We start from the raw sequence: 19,750 nt of genomic DNA, 5'->3' as shown, positions 1-19,750 counted from the left end.
TGCTTGTTTTCACTCAGAATCATCGAGGATGGCTGACACTTATGGAACAAAGATTAACTCCTTAGCTATGTTTTCACCCGAGTGCCAATCAACGCATGGACAACTTTGGGTTCAAAAAGTGCAATTGCAACTACAGAGCTGTCAGGTGAAGCGACTGTCATAGAGTGAGAAATCCTCAAAAAGATTGGAGCCCCCAATAGTCAAGAGAAAACAGAGACACACTGCAGTGCATTGCCACCAGGCGCTGGCCTCTTCTTCGCAAAAGGGGGCATGCTGACATGAGCTACCACGGTGGGAGAAACCTCATGTGCACTGCTCCTCTTTTTTAGTGAGGGCACAAAATAGACACCTCAACAGGTGTGGTATTACCGAGGGTAATCAGAACTGGGTGCTCAAACGAATCGAAAGTTATGATATCCTCGAAAAGAGAGAAAATTCTAGGAGTAAAGGAAATAGTGTTCCCCTAGCAGTAGCAAACGTGATCACTTTCTCGCTCACCATTTCTATCAAGCAAAGAAGCACAACGATCAATACCAGAAAGAGTTCAAGAAGCCAGAAATTTAAAATTAACAACCTTTAACATTAAAAAAGATACTGCTAGTATCTAATAAAAATTCTTTATGCCTTTTGCTCTGAGACTTTTGTAGCTCCGCCACTACCTAAGATGGCATTTAAGATTTAATCGATGGATTAATAATATCATAATCTAATCAAATACAAAATGAGCCGTCAAAAAGCTCTTAAGCCACACATAAATTTATTCATAATGAAGACGCATGATCAGTTTTATTTGAGTTCACTGTCGATTAAAAATTAAAGATTTGCATAAAATCTTCAATATTTAGATCACTTTGAGCAAATTATAAAATGGAATATTTGTCAACAATGCTTGCGAGGTGTTGGCAGAGTTCACGTGGCTTGGACAGCATAGGCATATGATCAGCTCCTTTGATCTCTATTGTCTCTTTTACATTACCATTATTCTGAATCATCCAACGCACATAATCCTCAATGATTAGTGCATCTTCATTGCATATAATATATATCTTGTCTACAGATCCAAAGCCCTCTTTTGTAAATGGTGAACTGTTACTCAGATCTTCGCTGAATGTTGACGTAGGCCTCACCATCATGCTTGCCAGAGTCAAATCCTAGCCATTCATCACAAACTTTTGATCGGTAAATGTGTAAAACAGAGAATTTTATATTAAATTTGTATTAATTAGTATTCATTTTACCTCAAAGGAGCAGTTTTGATAAAAGTAGGTGGCAAGAACATTGGAATGGAAGCACACTGTGATTAAAGGTTCTGATCTTCCGGGAATAACGACTGGCTTCATCTCAGGTTCTATCTTTCGCTTGGAAAGCTCTTGGAGTTGCTGTAATTATATGTTTATATACATGCCAAAATTAAATAAATGTAAGAGATTCTTCTTTGAAGGATAATACCATCACTTATAATACAAATTACTATTTTTTTCTTTAAAATCATTCTAATTTATATAGAAATATGAAAAACTTCCACAAGGTTTAAGTGAAGAGAATAAGGGTCTAAGAGGAGCATTTCAGCCTGCTTTTCTCTTGTGGGATTGAAAGGAAGATTTGAAGCAAAATTCTATTAAGTTTCATTGCTTATAGAGAGGAGATCTGAGTCAGTTCTTTCTCTGTACTTTTCTAATGAAAATTTCCATTTGCTCGGTGACTTTTTCCAATATCTTTAAAAAGAAAAAAAAAAAAAAAAACAGAATCCAATACAGCATCTGATATTAATATTACCCGATCGATAACATAAAAAGGATGATGAAGAGTATCAGGCAAAAGTGCAGTGAGGAAGATAGCAGCAGCGATCTTTTCAGGAAAGGCATCCATGGCGAAAGCCAAACTGAGGCCCCCGAAGCTATGACCCACCAGAATGACTTTCTCTCCATCTGGAACTGTAGACATTAACTCCATTAACGGCCTGTTGTAATCCTCAAAGGACCGAACATCTTCAGGAATTCTTCTCGGATCAACTCCAGAAGCAGCGAGATCAATAGCTGTCACTGAATTATATCCCCGAGATCGAAGCTCAGCGACTACCTTATACCAACACCAAGCTCCATGGCTGGATCCATGAATTAAGATAACTCTTAAAGCTACTTTACTCATTTCTTCTTTTGGTTCTTTGCTTGGTAGTTTCAAGCTTGCACGTCTGTAATTTAATGGCGCCCCACTCTGGTTTACTGTATATTAATAATTAGGAAGACAAACAAACAAAAAAAAAAAAAAAGGTGACATCATGCATGATTTAATGCTTTTTCTACTGTGGAAAAATGATGTGCCAGCATTCATGAATGACCAGATTGTTCCAGAGATTTCATACTTTCCATTTATCTTAATCATGATTGTAAATAAGCATTTACCTACAAACCATCCACTTCTTGCGTATTTACAAATTTAATCAAAATTATTATAAGAGGACGAAATGAAGAGTAACACAATATTAAATTTTCACTTTATGTTTTTAATACAAAACTCAAATACATTATATCTATTAATATAAAAGGACGAAAAGAAGGCTTCGGTTCTGCGTGCGAGTTTCGAACCGGAGGAAGAAGACAAAGCAGAGTAGAGGTAGAGCAGCTTCAGAGTCGTGTCAAAGAAGGATTCACACGCACTTTAAGAAAATAAGTCAGATGCTTAATTCTTTAATTTTTTTAATATTCTATGATGCAAGAACAGGCAAATATTCGATTTAAATAATATTAAAGAAAACATATTTGTCCTAAATTAATAAATTAAAGGATTCTAAAAATAATTTTAAACGTCGATACGCTATCAATAAATTTTGATCATCTGACACGAATCTCGAGATAATATTTTGAGCAAGAAATATTCAAATCTTCATAAAAAGTCATCCAGAACTCTGATTTCAGTAAACTTATAGTCAAACTGTCCGGCTCGATGAGACGAATGAGAATAATCCAATGATATCAAGGTTAGTCAAATTCGAGTCAAATCAAGTCTAGATCAAGTGATTAAATCATTCTTGGTAGATTTTTTGATACATTTGAAAGATCAAACGAACGTCGAATTCGGCGAATTCATAGTCGAATCAAGCGTCTAGACAAGAATAATCCAACAAGTCCAATATTGCTCAATTCCGACATCGTTTAAGCACTCAAATGTCCATCAAACGCATTTGATAAGGGAAAGCTCTTCGGGCCGTCCGATCAAAATTGTTCATATTTATGTATTAATTGCACTCAGAACACTATAAATAGAGCTCCGCCCTTCATATGAGGGGAGGAGACTTGAGAGAGAACTTAAGGCTTTGAGCCTCACCTCTCACATGAGGGGAGGAGACTTGAGAGAGAACTCGAGGCTTTGAGAAAGAACTTAAGTCCAACATCATCCCTGCCACCGCAGACCGCCGCCGACCACCACCGTTCACCGCAGACCTCCGTCGATTACCGCCGATCGTCAACAACTGCCGTTGACCACCGCTAACCAGAGCCATCAGTCGAAGTTGTATCTTGAAAAATCAAGTAACTCTTTATTTCCCGTTTGTGGGACAAGGGTCCTGTAATCATCAACTTATAGTGGATTTTTTTTTTAACTGTGTCAGACCCCGTGATTTTTTCCTTTTCCGGGTTTTTCATGTAAAAACTTCTAGTGTCATCATAGGTTCATTTTCTTTCATCTGAGTGTGTGTTGAATCCTCGTGAAACTCTAAGACAATAATTCATTACTCTACTGCCGTGAATTTTCTAGCACGCATTACTTTGGCGTCGTCTATGGGAAAGTTTCAATCCCACAACTAAAGTACTTACGTAGTTTACTACATGGCCACCAGACACAATATTCGTGACAACAGAGCATCCTGCTCCAACACCCATCGTTCTAGAGAGCTGTCATGAAGCCAAGGGCAGCATGCTTCTTGACATCTCCCTACACCATTGGATGAAATTTGTTTACCATTGACTCCGCGACCTACGAGAAACATATCGCTTGGAGGAACTGGTATCGGCCCGCCTCCTCAAGAAGGAACACTTCCCCTATCAGGTCATGATGCTGAACTCTTAGATACTGCAAGTTTCACTCATCCATCCCGGACAGCTCACCCGACATCGCCACATCTTCCTGTCATTCAATATGATGTCATTCGTAACGAACTACGACACCTCGTCAGGAAGATGCCCCCATAGAGAAAAATAATTGCTTCTATACTCACCGTAACATACATGAATCCTCTCCCATAGCGGATGCAATCCTCCAACACCCCATCCCAACAGGTTTCAAGCTTCCGAACATTGATACATATGAAGGGATAACCGACCCCTACAAACATATTGATCATTATGGAACCATCATGCACATTCAACGTGTCTCTGATGCACTTCTGTGTCAAGTGTTCCCAACTACTCTTAAAGGACAAACTCGAACCTGACACTACTCTCTGTCAAGGGGCACTATAAATACCTTTAACGAGCTCGCCAGACTGTTCACGGAGCAGCTCATTACAAATGGAAGGATCATCAATGATTCATCTCATCTCTTGGGAATTGGTCAAAGTAAAGGAGAGTCACTCAAGGACTACAGCAGAGTCTCTGCTGAAGCCTGTCAGATTTCGAGAGTAGATCCAGAGTTACTAAGAGGAGTCTTCCTTGGGGGCTCCGCCCAAGACCCTTCTACTCGGCATTGATGCTGGAAACAATTTGTTCTTATGCTGACCTTGTTCACCATGTTGAGGCACAAATCTATGTAGATGAGACCATCATTGCTCACAAGGAACAATTCGAGCGATTAGAGGGAAAACACAAGAATAACGCTAGTGATACCAATCAAATCTCACAATGAAAAAAGTTTAGACCGCAGAGGAATCGTGAGTAACGATCAAAAAAAGAAGACACACCACTCAACACGTCACGTGTTAACATCTTAATGACAATCAATGATGAAGAGACTCTCAAGTGGGCGAAGCCGTTAAGAAATCCAGATGGTGGAGATAAGTCTTAATATTGTCATTTCCATCGAGCAAAAAGACATCCAACAGAAAGATGCTTTCAATTAAAGGAAGAAATTGAACGTCTAATATGTCAAGGTCACTTAGGTCGCTACTTACAAGAACAATGTGAGGGGAACCAGAAGAGAATCGTTAGAGTCATCGAATGAGAAGTATAGCTCCAACTCATCTTATATGAGTAAAAGAATGACTTATAAACTCTTAATTTTATTTTAGCAAAATTTTTATGTTGCTTTAAAATGTAATTTCATTGAAATTTTCTTATTTTCTCATGAAAGATTTTTGTGTAGAAAGCCCCCTTGAGGATGAGAAGCTACTATGCCCCTAAAAGTCAAGCCTAAGAGGCAAGACTCAAAGGGAAGATACGGTGGTACTCCTAAAAGTCAAGTCCAAGCGACAAGACTCAATGAGAAGCTACCATGCTTCTGGAAGACGAGCCCAAGAGGCAAGTCTTGATGAGAAGTTAGTAGTGGATAGGGTCCTCACTAGAAAGACTTCATGAGAGCAATTGGTTGACATGGTCTCCACTCAAAGACCTCATAAGGCTACAAGCCTCAAAAGACACATGTACAGTCAAAATGATCCCATATCTTTCATAGTTTAGATGAAAGAGCACTACACCTTGAGCTATGTATCTATCCCGAAAGATAAACACAAGAATTAAGGGTGAGACTAGATCAAATAAACTAAGAAATATATGACATCCGTTTGGTCTACGAAATCATTTTATAAGCCGACAAGTTCACCTATTTAATATGAAAAATTAAATATGATTTATATTAAGCTGGGTTCGGAAAAGCTCCTATAAGTGAAAACCCCTATAATTAATTACATCTTAGATAACTGAAGTCACTTAAGAAAACTTTCGATAAAAATCAGGGGATATTGTTTTCAAGAATTTTAAAGGGAAAGGACTTTCAAGGAGATCAGATAAAGAGGTGTGAAAGGGGAATGACTCAAATTTAGAACATTTTATTTTTGAATCCAAATGAAGAAAAACTAGGGGACGTCATAGATCCTGAGGAGAACCCAGTGACTTCTCAAACTATCCTATTGTTTGGCTTCAGTTTTGGAGAATATAACTATTGAGTGTTTCATCCTGCTAATTTTATTCTGCTAATTTTATTAATTAGGGCTATTAATTAGGGCTTACATTCGTGTGAAACGATCACACCAATAGTCTGAAAGATGAGAGATTTTAAGTCGTGATGAACAACAATCTCATAATCCTGAAGCTAGTTAGAGCTTAAATTACATAGTAGGGCTATCCAAAGGCCTAAAGATAAGTTGAGGATTTATGTTGCATAACCAAACAACCACAAAATTTTATGGCTTGTTGTTTAATTCAAAATAATGGTTTAGCTGGTGTAGACATGTTTTGTTGTTGAAGCTAGTCGTGCTGTCCACAATGCTAGCTCCAAGCTCCTCGTCGTAGCAAGTTTAGATTTTCTAACGTGTCAAGTTTTGATGTCAAATCAAATGTTTCATATGGTTTGATTATTTAAATATTATGGGGGATGTCAAAGTTGATTAAAGAGACACTGATTAGGATCATAAGGTTCTCTCGTTTTGACACCACTATTTTCTTTCGGATTCACTTAGTCCAAATGAATTTACTAAACTCAACTCAATGAGTTTCATACTTTCATTTAAACCATAAGAAATCTCGTTAGCAACCGTAGGTTACCTCCTCCGAGGGATTCTCGATCATCCGATAGAGATATTTTAAATTAGTTGCAATTTCTGTTTTGTTTTGTTTGTGATTAAATTTTGAGTTGTCTTATATTTTGACTATTGTGGTGGTGGATTTTATGTTGTTTTGATTTTAGTTTTTGTTTCAGTTTTGTGGGCTATCCTAAAGGTTTCAGTTTTGACATGTAGAGTGATATTGTTATTTATCATGCAAGTTTATAAGCATGAAAAAAGTATAGTAAAAAAAGTACAGGAAAAGAAGGTACTATAAACTATGAAAGCGTACATGTCGAGTTTTCTTGTTCCTTTGCCTGAAACTTTAGTATCTTTTGTAGTAAACATTTATAATTTACAGAAAAGTAAAGCTTATGGATAGGTTCGTCACAGACCTACCGAATCCTATGCCGCAACTTGGTGGGTCCTTTTTATTTAAGTGCATAGATGATTTCTCAGGCAAGACATAATGGGTTTAATTGTTCTTCAAGATATCCAAAAGAATATGAGAAAGATCTAGAGAACGGGCTCCGAACATCTCACAATCTCTTGAAAAGTTTCAAGTTCGTTCAAACTCATTATATTGCTTAATTACTCATCTTTTTCATACCCTTATGCTCAATGAATTGATGTTCTATCCAACCCTAAGAATGGGGTAATTATCACTTGTTATTTTATTTATTAATAATGTGGGTGGAGCTCTTTAGGGGGCAAATTGACTTAATTAAGAAGCTTATTTGATTTTTTTTAAAGTTACTCTTGTACTGCTTCAAATATATTTAAAACTATTTTTTTTCATTTTTTCTAATCCATATTAATCAAATTTGAATAATCCCAGCTCACTACCAAGCCCTTAAGACTTAATATGTGTATTTGCAATTTTAGAAAAAGTTATATATGCAAGTGCGATCCTTATCGAAGTATTGCATTATCATTTGAACACCAATTAAGGGGTATTGAATTAATGAATTATTGACTTCCAAGGTCAACCCCTAACCATAAGGATCATTTAGTTTTCATTATCTTCCAAATTAAAGTAATTTATGGAGATTGTCAATTTATCCTTTAATGTGACGAAGGTGAGATTGGTTTCTATCACTTACCCATTTATGTTTCAATCATTTAATCATGTTAATTAAGATCATTCATTACCCATTTCTCATTTTAATTAAGCCTAAATATTGGTTAAGGTCAAATATTCAAAATTACCATTTTTCCCTAAAGACTTAACGCTTCGTAATTTATCAAATTTAATACAAATGACTTTGAAATTTTTATGATATCCTACTCATGGGTCAATTAAAACATCAGATGAGAAAATACCTGACACTTTGTAATTTATCAAATTTAATGCAAATGACTTTGAAATTTTTATGGTACCCTACGCATGGGTCAATTAAAATATCAGAGGAGAAAATGTGATTTTTTGAATCAATTTAATTTTATTATTATTTTTTAATGCAAAAATAGAGATTTTCAACGAAAATTAAATAACTCAATAAAAACAAATCTTCTATCCTTAAGAAAATTATTGGAGGTTCACTTAGATAAGAGGACCACGAAGATCAATTTTCATGATTTTTTAGAACTCTAATTTAATTATTAGAATTATTTATTTTTTTTAAGTATTAATTAAATATAAAATATTATTTAAGTGGAAAATTAAGTTTTATATTTTTCTTAAATCTCTCTGAATCTAGGAAACTCAAAGAAATAAATTTCATATTTTTTATTTATATTTTAATTATTATGGAATTATTTTAGTGAGAAATTATAAAAATATCATTTTTAAGCTTTTAAAATTATTATCTTGACCTAGAAAATTACTTTAATTGGTTCTAGGTGATCAGCAAGTCAAACTTAATTAGTTCCAAGTGATCAGAAAGTGAAATGTGACATTTTAGTGTATTTTTAAAATTTTGTAATTTTTATGATTTTAAATTAATTTTAAATTATTTAAATGCTTAAAAATAGCTAAAAAATGAAGTATTTATTTTAACTATAATTTTATTTTCCTTAGGTTTCTCTAGTCATAAGGAGCTCCCAAAACCAATTTGGTGATTTTTTGAGTTGTATTTTAATTATTATAATTATTTTAGTGCTGAAAGTGTAATTTCACTTGATTAATCCATTTTAGTGGTCAAATTAACTCTAATTGACTTGAAATTTTTATGGGAAGTTCCTCTATCATTAAATTATAGTGTAGAATGATTTTTATGTCATTTACATTTATAATTACTCCAATTTAATTTTATTTTATTTTTAGGGTTTGGTGACAATTAAGATTATTTTTAATGAGTTAAACCAATTTTATATTTTTCCTAGAGTCCTCTAACCACAATGAACATTCCAAAAAAAGTTTTATATTTTTCTAATCAATATTTTAATTTTTTATAATTTTTATATCAAAACATGAGCTATTAACTTGAAAATTAGAAATCTCTAGTTAGAGATGCCCCCGGCCTTGAAAAAAGCAGGATGCCCCTGGCCTTGAAAAAATCAGGGGAGATTCCCAACAACAGAGACATCAAAAGCCCCATGGTCCTATGCCATGGTGAAATGTATATGCAAATGGAGAATCTAAATAAAAAATACATCATTTAATTAATTAAAAATGATACATTCTTCGAACAAACATGAAACAATTTCCACATTGTTCCTCTCTATTCACTGAGCATGAGGGTATTTTTATTTTATTTTTATGATTATTTTACATCAAGATATGGATTTTTAAAGTTATGGGATTTAATTAATCAAGAAAATTCCTAATTTCCTACTTTTCCAGTGCGACGCCACATCATCCTTGATGTCTCCGAAGCTCTACGCGGCGTCCTCTGGTTCGGCGTCTCCGTTTGAGTCAGCCCACGCTTTATGGACCGAGGCCCTGTTCGATGCAATCCTAGTCGCCCATGTGATTCACGCGCGATCCAACGGTTGCGTGTCATCGTCCCCAACTGATTCAACCCGAGAGTCGTCCACTTTCTAACCCTAACATTTCGCTCGATACTCAACCAAATCAAGTGTGATTTGTACCTGTCATGACTAGGAGAACATATCCATACGGTTGATCAAATATATGATAATGGAGAATTAAAAGAAGCTCAGTTTAGGGGGAGAGTTCAATACCTTTGCCCAAAAGGTGTGGCATCGATTGGGTGCTTCCAACAGCTTGTCTTGAGTCCAAAAAACTAGATGAAGCCTCGAGCTGTGGTGAAATGCCTAGGTATGATTTCGACCAAGGACGATTTGGGGTGTTGATCAAAGTCTACCTTAGAGTGATCTGGTGATGGGGCTTCTATGGAGGATCTTCTTCTGTCACTTAAGGGATGGTGTAAGTGTAATTAATTTGAATTTGGTGGAGTCTAGAGAGATGTCTAGTTTCAGGCTTGATTTTGAGCTCAAAAATTGAGCTCAGGCGGTGGGTTTTAGAGCCCGAGGAAGGTTGGATTGAACTAAGTGGGCCTTGAAGAAGCTCTGGGATCAATTTGACAGAGTCTCCCCAAGGAATTTCAAGCTCTCTTCCCTTGGCTGTGGAGGGTGAGTTTAAATAGAGGAGGTTGGAGAGGCCACCATGACTGACCAGTGGGTGCTATGAGTTGCTTAGGTGGGGGGGGGGGGGGGAAGAAAAGGGAAACAATCCAATTGGAATGAGCCAGCTTGGTTGGGTTTAATTTTGGGTTTTAGCCAAGGGGAAGCTCTTTGATTTGAATTTTTCGGCGGCCAGGGTGGCTGGCCGACCAAGGAGGGGTCACCATTTGACTCACGGAGGTTAGGGTTTGATTTTAGTGAAGTCAATTGGGGTTGGTCATGTGTAAAGGCTTTGGATTAAAAAGGATGAGGGAAGGGTTTGTTTTGGGTCAACTTGGGTCATGACATTAATTTGGGTTGGGTTCACCCATCAAGATTGGTTTTGGCTGAAGAGGAGATCATTTGGCTCAGCTTAATCAGTGGGGACAAGTCACCATCCAAGTGGATTTGGCGAAACATGAGTTAGAGTGATTCATGGGAGGGGTTAAAAGAGTCTTAATGGGGCTTGAAAGTTGTTTGTCCCCTTGCTATCAATAGCTTGGTGATGTGGCAAGGCTTACATGGCTCACATATGACTTGGGAATGGTTTCATGGCTTACCTTTGTCTTGGTTCTTTTGCACGAGAAAAGATTTTGGATTTATGGGGTATTTTTGGTGAATTTTATCATGATTCTTCATTTTGAATGATTTGATTATGGATTTAGAACTTAGGGAGTGATTTTGATCAAAGGGATGACGAGGAGGAAAATCATCATATGGGCTTTTAATTGAAATTGGGCTTTTTGAATGACTTAAAGACTTGCAATTTTAAAATTGAATTTGAATTGGGTCCAAATTTGGGCCAACCAAATGTTTAATTTAATGTAGGAAGTTATCATGAAGGATTTGGAAAGGATCCAAAGTGGTTTTGAATTGAATTGGAAGACGCAATTTGGTGGATTTAAACATATGGTTAAATTGAGCTTACAATTGGATCAAATTGGGCTTGTATTTGGTTTCAATTGGTATTAGAAATGTTGAATTTTGGTTTGAAATTTAAATTGGGCAAGATTGGGGCTAATTTGGGCCAAGATTGGGACTAATTTGGGAAAGTTGGGCCTTTAAGAGCAATTTGGGGCTTTTGGTCAAATTGGATTAATTTGGTAAAATTGGGTCAATGTGATGGTTAAAAACTGAAATTGGGAATATTTGGGATAATTTTGAAATTTTTGGGAATTTTTAAAAATTTTGGGTCATGAGAGGCATTTTGGTAATTTTTGGCAAATTTGGGGTTATTTTAGGAATTTTGAAATTTTGGCAAATTTAGGTAGTGGGGAATGATTTGAGATGACTTTTGGACAAATTTGAGTATTTTGGACAATTTTGGCCAAAAGTAGGGTTGTAGGGGTAATTTCGTAATTTTATGATGTTGGGCTAGAATGGGCAAGTAAGCCATGAAGCCATATCAAACCAATAGAAGCCATAAGATGACTCATTTTGGATGCTCAATATGTTGGTCCTAACCCCCTCTTAGCCAAGGGCAAGGGGTTTGGGTCCATCCATATGACTTTCTAAATTGAGTCAGGAGACCAAATCAATGGGTCTTAAGGTTTGGGGTGTGTGAGAAAGTGTAGTATGTGCAAGCTAGTCTAACCCAGACCAAACCACCCAGGGTTATTCTAACGCTTGACCATCCTATGGGGACTCTCCTTGAGCTTCCTCATCCTCATATTGACCCCAATATTGGCTCCACTACTAAGTGCAGAGGTTAGAACCAACATGTGGAACTCCAAGAATTGAACAAAGAAGAGTGTATAATTTATAATGGCGAGGGTTCCTTTTCTAGTCCTCTAGGAGTAGTCAACAGGAAATTTCTATGACTAGAACCTAGGATAATAAAGAGGAAAAGAAGAAAACTAGACCTCAACCAAAAGTGAGGTCAATAATATTTTCTTGTTTTCAGTAAGAGGTACAAGTTTAGACTTGTTGAAAATACTTTCATCTGAGTCAGTTGTTTTTGTTTGTTTTTCTCTCTTTTATTTTAGAAAGAGTCGCCAGCTTGTCGATCGTCGTATATTTCTCCTATTCGAATAAATCTCCCTCCTAAATCAAATTAGTGATTTGAAGAGGAGAGGAACCGAATAAGAAGTGACATACGAAAAAACGACAAACAAGAGAAAACACAAAACGTGGAGAGCCTACGTGCGGTAAACCTCGCAAGGATAGATTAAGAGTGTCCTTCCAAACAAGATCGGGCAAAAGCACTTTAAATCGATATCCGCGAAAGAATACCTACGTAGACTACCCATAACCAGAGATTCAGGTGTAGGTGCCTGTTCTGGGGTCAAGAGCACTCCCAAGGAGATGTATCCCACTTGGTTAATTAAATCTTAGGGGGTACCCAAGAATACTCTCGATAAAAGGAGAATACATCTTAGGGGGTACTCAAAGGAAGGCTATTCCGTGTGGGAACAGTCCCGATGCTTCAAAGCTCGTGCTAAGCCATCAGACAGAGAGTGAGCCTCTCACATCCCGAATGGGTAGCAGCTTATCGACACACGGGGCCCATAGAATAACCTAAATCATCTTGACGAGGATATCCAAACACGTCAAAGCACGTCAGGGTCATAAGGGCAGAGGACAAATCGTCGTATCCCAAATGGGCGGCAGCTCGTCGGCATCGAGTCGTCAAAATGATATCAACAAAGTCGAGGAGCGACAGGGCTCAAAGGGGCTCAACAAAAATTAACGTAGAGTGATCCTAAAAGATAAAGGTAATTGGGTCGGGGTACCACAGACCCGTCCTCCATAGCTATTAGGATCTTAAGTCTACTTGGTCGTGAAGGTAGTCGACCTAACACGTCCTGAAATCCCCAGTCAGCAATCCGTGAATTGTGTCGTCCACGACAACCTCGGTAGCCCTAAGGTCAAAGGAAAGAAACTCTATCTTATGGCTAAAAGTTGGAGCTCCAAGAGGTAAGACTTATACCTGCTAAAGTGGCAAGGATGCCTCAGGAAGGAAAAGAAAATGGAGGTTCAACTACAAAGCTAGAAACGCTCCAAACAAAAGGACTTACACCATGTCTGGGTCAGGGAGCCTTCGAGCCTTCTAACACCTTAGGCGTCCTAGGTGCACTAGACAACCACCTATAAAGAGGTATGTTGGGTCAGTCAGGTTGGAGAAGCACGGGGGCTCCTCCTCGTGAAATGCAAATATGAAGCAGTTATCTAGAGCGGTCCTTAAGTATTGTGGAGGCTTTATTAACATATGCTGGAAAGTAAATGTTGCAATTTTTAAATCTTGAATATTTTAATCCTAAATTTTAATTATCTTGAATATTTTATTTAGGATTTTGTAGAAAGTTACAATTTTAGGGTCCTTAATGAGCCTGATTATATCGTGAAATCCCAAATAAACCACAGAAAGAAACAAGAAAAATACATTCAAGTGCAAACATGCAAAAAACAAAACAAGTCACGTCAAAATAATAAACATGTCGGTGCCGCTAGGTCGGCAACATATCCCAGAAAAGAAAAGGGCGGCCGGACTCCGCATATACACGCCCGGTCCTACGGTCCTAATTCAATATAAAATGCAGAATTAAGATACGGGGCACGAGCATTTGCTTCTGGTCCCCTCCACATGGTTCCTGCACCAAACACCTCGGAACCCGTACCCGTATTTTATTTCTGCTACAGGAATCACATGCAAATAATGTATCATGAGCCATGTCTTAAAAGTGGGGGGAGCTAATAACACCTGCAAGCAAAAGGGTCAGAAATCATTACTAACTCCCCCCATATCGGTACCTGTGTGTGTATATAAATAGACATGACTCCCTGCAGAAAAACGCCCCAACACACTACCATACATATGCAACATACAGTCACACCACAAATATAATGCAGAAGAACAATAGCCAGATATCAAAAAGACTACCTAAGCACCATAAATCCTAGCCTAACACAACATCTAACGAAAAGTGTGTCAACCTAGTATCTAAGTGCGGGGTAGGTTTGAGTATAGTATGACTTTGACGAGGTTGTCATACCGACCCCATCCTAAATATCCGAAGGATCTAAAGGGTGTCACGAAGAGTGATGACATGAGTTAGTTCTATTAGATCTTTAGCACTGTCATACTCGTGTCAATGTCGATGACTTAACGCGCATTGCTCACCGGGATCAACCCAACAAGCAATGCTTGTTAAGGCATCGCGACCAACATGAGGACACTCTCCTAACGAGCTTGGCTCGCTATCTATGCAAACATGCAAATGCAAATACAGACAATCATGTGACAGAAGTGATGAATGTATCGTGAGGCAGTGACTCAGGAAAAGAGGGGCATGCCGTGGAGGCAGCGACCCGAAAAAATGGGTGTGTCGTAGCGACAGTGACCCGAAGGGTGGGCATGTCATAGCGGCAGTGGCCCGTAAGTGTGCTGAGGTGGCAGTGATCAAAATGGATGCACGTGTCGTGGAGGCAGTGGCCCGAAGAAAGGTGTACCGAGGGGGCAGGAACTCGGAGGTGGCAGTAACTCGGAGACAGTGGTGATTCTCACTGGGAGCATCACCCAAATGCAGATGCAAATGAAAATGCAAACATATATGGTGCAACATGCAAGCAGGCAAGCATGTGATATAATGCAAAAACAGCAAAAATGCAGATGATCGGTCGACCGAGCCGTGGTGGCCGGTCGAACCAAAGTGATTAGTCGACCGATTCAGGATGACCGACCGAGCCACAAATGGGGTTGACCAGTCCGAGACGACCGATCGAGGAGCAAGTGGTGCTGGTGCAAGTGCAAATGCGAGACACAAGGTGCAAGTGCAAGTGCAAAATGCAAATGCAAGGTGCAAAGTGCAAGTGCAAGTGCAAGTGTCGACGCGATATGCGACATACAATATGTAACAAGCAGGACATACATATGCAAATAATGAGGTGCAAATGACCACATATGATAGCGAGTCATGCTCGTACTAATGACCTCACCTGAGAGACCTAAGATTTAAACTCTTGGATGTGCGGCACCGCTCCTCTTGTTTCGATGAGGAAATGTGGGGAATTTCTCTTCGAATCTCCGAGGGGGAAACTCTCCACAGCGTCGCGAAATAGAATAGCTACAAAGCTTTTCCTATTTTTGCGAACTCCTCCATACTTTGCCAAGCGAGCCAACTATAAAGCTTCTCTTGCTTTGCCAAGTCCGACCTCCCAACTTCTCCAAGTAAAGCTGGGGAATCCAAAGCAAGAGGAGTGAGAGACTCCGACCCATCGAGACTTGTGCTAAAACTCATAACAAAGGGAGACACTCAGCTCTACGGAGGGGTATTTGGCCCCGCACAGGAAGTCCTAATCTAAAGGCTGACTCTAGGAAATCCAACGATTCATCACGCAGGCACATCGTTGCGCTGACCTACGCCGACACACGTACCCTGTGTGGGCGATTGAACCCACACACCTAGACTCCACTATTACTAAGGCTGGCTAGGAGGGAGGAAATCTCACCACCATGATGGTTGCAGACACGTTTTCTTTGCTTAATCCAAGCTCGCCGACGTCCAATCCATGCTCCAGTGTGCCTCGTAGGGCGTGCACAAGATAATAAAAAAAGAGATTGGAAGGGCAAGAGGTATGCGAAGTACCATAAATAAATAATTTTGGCATATAAAAATATAACTAAACTATACCTTCGCGATGGAGGTTGCTCAGCGGCGGCAAAGGAAGGGAACCCAAGAGATAAAAGACACATGCGCCTCCTCGAACAGCAGAATCGTTCGCTGTCTGACGATGTCGAAGTGCTCCGGCGAAGTATCCAGCCGCCGGGAAGCTAAGACGGCGAGGTGGAGTTAGCTCACTGGCAGTGCACATTGGGAGCGAAGAAAATGCGAAGGAGAGCCCAAAATCCAACATCCTCCTCGCTGATTTTCTCCGGCGTAAATGCGATGCCAACGAGACAAAAAGACCAGCGAGGAAGAGGCTCGTCGAGTTGGGTCGGTGAAAAAAAGAAGCTCGACTGGCCAAGGAAAGGAAGATGTCGAAGGTGGCGGCTTGGCCGACAGGTGGAAGTTCGACAGCTGAAGATCTCGAGGAGGAGGTGTTTGCCGGTGAGGAGTGCCGGCAATGCGTCGGCGGCGAGACTAGAGGCCAAAACTCGGTCTGCCGAGAGGAAAGAAGGAGGATGCGAGAAGGCCGAATTTTTGCGCAGGGAGAAACTGAAATCTGCCAGATCTGGTCACCTGTTGGAGAAGATCGGCGGACGGTCTAAGAAGAGGAGATCCGACAGCTGGAGGAGCGCAAGGGAGGAGATCCGATGGTTCGGCTGGCCGAGAGGAGAGGAGAAGGGGGCGGCTCGGCAGCTGGAGGAAACGCTCGGCGTGGCCGGCGTCGGTGGGCTTCGCCGGTGAGGGAGAAGATCCGGCTGAGGGGTGCTTGGGCGGCGGCTGTGTGCGATTCAGGGTAGAGGAAGAGGAGCGAGGGGTTTTAAGTTTTATTCAGGGTGCTTGGGCGGCGGCTGTGGCCCGTCATAATAACTATGCCAAGTCTTTTTGTAAGCTAAGAGAGAGAAAAAAATAGAGAAAGAGAAATGAAGTTCTCTTATAAACATCGAGGCGCTCAACGGTGTAATTTCTCGATGTACTAAAATCCTTTGCAACTCCATGAATGTAAGCAAATTAGTCGAACCACATAAATCTGCGTGTTATTTTTTTGTTTGCAATTTTTCGATCCAATTTTTCACTTTATTGCAGTTTTTTTCATAACATTGCTGGCTTGGCTCGAACAGCTCCACTCGATCAGACAAGCAAGTCCTTCATCTTACTTTTCTCTTTTGTCAATGAACTCTCCTCCAGATTAATGAAGACACCTTTTTAATGTACACAGTTTATTTTTAACTACATCAAACTAAATAATTTGAACCAGACAAATCTTAATTATTTTCTTAAAATATATATATTTCTTAACTTCATTCAAGAAGGTTCACATTCTGATAGTTTCAGCATAGAGTAATCGTCATAAGGCTTTCCAAATCAATCTTTTCTCACCATGAGAATACAATACTAGGATCAAATCTAATCTTAATACCCCCAAAATGCATATATGTATCACCATTTTCCAAAATATAACTTGGAAATATATTATCACATGATTAACTCAGATAATTCATTTCATAAATATCAAGCAAATTTATTTATATTTATCAATAATGCTTGTAAGGTGCTTGCAAAGTTCCTGAGGCTTCGAAAGCATGGGCATATGATCTGTATCAATCTCCCTCACCTCTTTAACCGGATTATTACTGATCATCCAACGCTGATGTCCCTCAGTAATGGCTCCATCACTGTTACAGATAATGTAAAATTTATCAACTGAGCCATATCCCTCTTGAGACAGTATTGCTGCTTTCTTCAAATCCTCATAGAATATCGATCCAATCCTCACCATTGAAATTGCCAGAGTCAAATCCTAACCATTAAGAAATATTATATATGAACATAAAAAATAGGTTAGCAGGAATTTGAGAAAATCTAACAAGTCAAAAGAGGCGTGATCGAAGAAGACCCTCCAAGGGTTAAATTACAAAACATGTGAATTAGAAATGTTCATTGGCCTAGTTCCCTCGGAGCACGATCCAAAGTCGATCAACACACCAAAAAATTGATCAGCGAACAAAACAGATAGGGCGAAGATTCTATAAGCCGACAGATTATTTCAATCGACTGATTGTCCGAACTCAGCGTAGCTTGCCTAGCGGGCCTTGTCGATCAAAGGATTATCAGACGTAGGTGGCTGATCAAGAGCGGATCCGAAGACTTGTTTATTTATTTATTTATCAACATGTATCTAAATGTTTATTTATTTAGTTTTGACTAGCATGCATCTAAATATTTATTTTTTTACTTTTGACTATATAAATTATCATGTTCTACTTTAACCTAATGTGCACACTCTCTCTCTATAATTCACAGGAAAATCTTAGACTCAACAATATATTTCATTAAACTTCTTTATAATTACCTTTTAATCTAATTTTACGAATATCACAGCAAAAAAAAAAAAATCACAAAAATTTAATTTTGATAAATTCTCAATGATCCTCACCTCAGGAGCACAAAGTTGATAGAGTTTTTCTCTCAAGAACTGAGGACCGAACAGCATTGTGTGGAATGGTTGCTCTCTTCCAGAAACTCTCACCTCCTTGAATTCAACATCCATCCATGCCGCAGCATCAGGAAAATACTCTACAAGCTGTTTTTAACATACAAAAAAAAAAAAAAAAAAAAAAAATTTTCCATATCGATCTACAACATATAATTTATCATCAGAAACAGAAAAAAATATATATGTACTTTATCAAAAACAGAGGAAGGTGGAGAAACTGTATCCGGCATGTACGCTGCGACGAAAATAGCAACGGCTATTTTATGAGGAAAAGTATCCATGGCGAGAGCTAAAGTTTGGCCTCCGAAGCTATGGCCGATCAAGACAGCTTTTTGTCCTTCTGAGAGTTCAGCAATGGCTTCCATCAATGGTTTTGAGTAGTCAGCAAAAGTGAGAACATCTTCTGCCATTCTGTATTTGCTAGTGCCGGCGGCGGCGAGATCTAATGTGAGAACTGAATGGCCGTCGGCGCGCAGAGAAGTTGCCACTTTGTACCAGCTCCATGCCCCATGGCCAAGGCCGTGTACAAGAATGATTTTGAGCTGCTTGCCGGCCATCTCTCTCCCTCTCTCCCTCTCTCCCTCTCTCCCTAGCTCCCTCTTTCCTCCCATAAGCTGTTGAGATTAGTGGAGCCCAGTCCACTGTTTGGTATGACAATTATTTTAAATTAATTATTATATTAATTTCTTTTCTTTATTGTTGCCACCTCTTTACCTCCCGTTTTTCTTGTTCAAAGCAGAAGAAATTTGATTAAGAAGCTACAGGCGGTTTTACTCCTTTTTACGTTTTTCTTTGTTTGGAATTGTGGCTTATGGAAAAAGGACAACAAAATCAATTTGTAGAATTACTTAAATCTGTGTGTTCCGTTATTCTCTATTCTATAGTGTAAATTATCTCATTCTATTTTTCATTTTTTTCGTCGATAGTTTTACATACCACAACAGCTGTTATCAAAACCGTGGTTCAGATTTGAGAAAGAATGATGATAGGAGATGAAGTGAAAATTTCAGGGATTGAGAAATTTGATGACATAAATTTTGATTATTGAGGATGTAGATAGATGACTACCTCTATGGGAAGAAACTTCATCTTCCATTATTGAAGAAAAGACCGGACATGATGGATGAGGCTGAATGGAGTTTGTTGCATCAATAAGTTCTGTGGGTTATTCAATTAACTCTGTCGAGGTTCGTTGTACACAATGTCGTCAATGAAAGGACTACTGCAGATCTCATGACAAGCTTGCCAGATATGCATGAAAAGCCATCAGTGAATAATAAGATATATCTGATCAAAAACTTATTTAATTTGAAGATGGCGGAATATACGTCTGTTGTACAACACCCGAATGATTTTAATACTATCAAAAATCAATTATCATTAGCGAAAAGT

At 38.8% G+C, this 19,750-nt stretch overlaps 1 protein-coding gene and 1 long non-coding RNA gene across 2 annotated transcripts; one reads left to right on the top strand and one right to left on the bottom strand.

Moving 5' to 3' along the window:
- Nucleotides 1–722: 722 nt before the first annotated feature.
- On the bottom strand, nucleotides 723–18,970 carry LOC110024985 (salicylic acid-binding protein 2-like). Its single transcript, XM_020725205.1, has 5 exons — nucleotides 18,547–18,970; nucleotides 18,299–18,445; nucleotides 1,777–2,214; nucleotides 1,239–1,379; nucleotides 723–1,151 (listed from the first exon to the last, which is right to left on the bottom strand). The coding sequence occupies exons 1-5, from the start codon at nucleotides 18,967–18,969 to the stop codon at nucleotides 861–863; spliced, it is 1,440 nt and encodes a 479-aa protein (XP_020580864.1). The 5' UTR covers nucleotide 18,970; the 3' UTR covers nucleotides 723–860.
- Nucleotides 1,341–1,749, top strand: LOC110024987. The gene is made up of 2 exons (XR_002294068.1): nucleotides 1,341–1,420; nucleotides 1,529–1,749. It is a non-coding gene; the product is annotated as an uncharacterized LOC110024987 (long non-coding RNA).
- Nucleotides 18,971–19,750: the final 780 nt, after the last annotated feature.

This window comes from Phalaenopsis equestris, unplaced genomic scaffold (genome assembly GCF_001263595.1).
Source record: "Phalaenopsis equestris unplaced genomic scaffold, ASM126359v1 Scaffold000287, whole genome shotgun sequence".
Taxonomy (NCBI): Eukaryota; Viridiplantae; Streptophyta; class Magnoliopsida; order Asparagales; family Orchidaceae; genus Phalaenopsis; species Phalaenopsis equestris.
The sequence above is the reverse complement of the archived record's forward strand: the minus strand, read 5'-3'. Positions and strand labels throughout refer to the sequence as shown.

Coding starts and splice junctions, on each gene's coding strand:
- LOC110024985 (XM_020725205.1), bottom strand. CDS start 18,969: ATGGGAGGAAAGAGGGAGCTAGGGAGAGAGGGAGAGAGGGAGAGAGGG. Junction 1,380..1,776: donor CTTTTTATGTTATCGATCGG/GTAATATTAATA, acceptor ATATAATTACAG/CAACTCCAAGAGCTTTCCAA. Junction 1,152..1,238: donor ATCAAAACTGCTCCTTTGAG/GTAAAATGAATA, acceptor ATGAATGGCTAG/GATTTGACTCTGGCAAGCAT.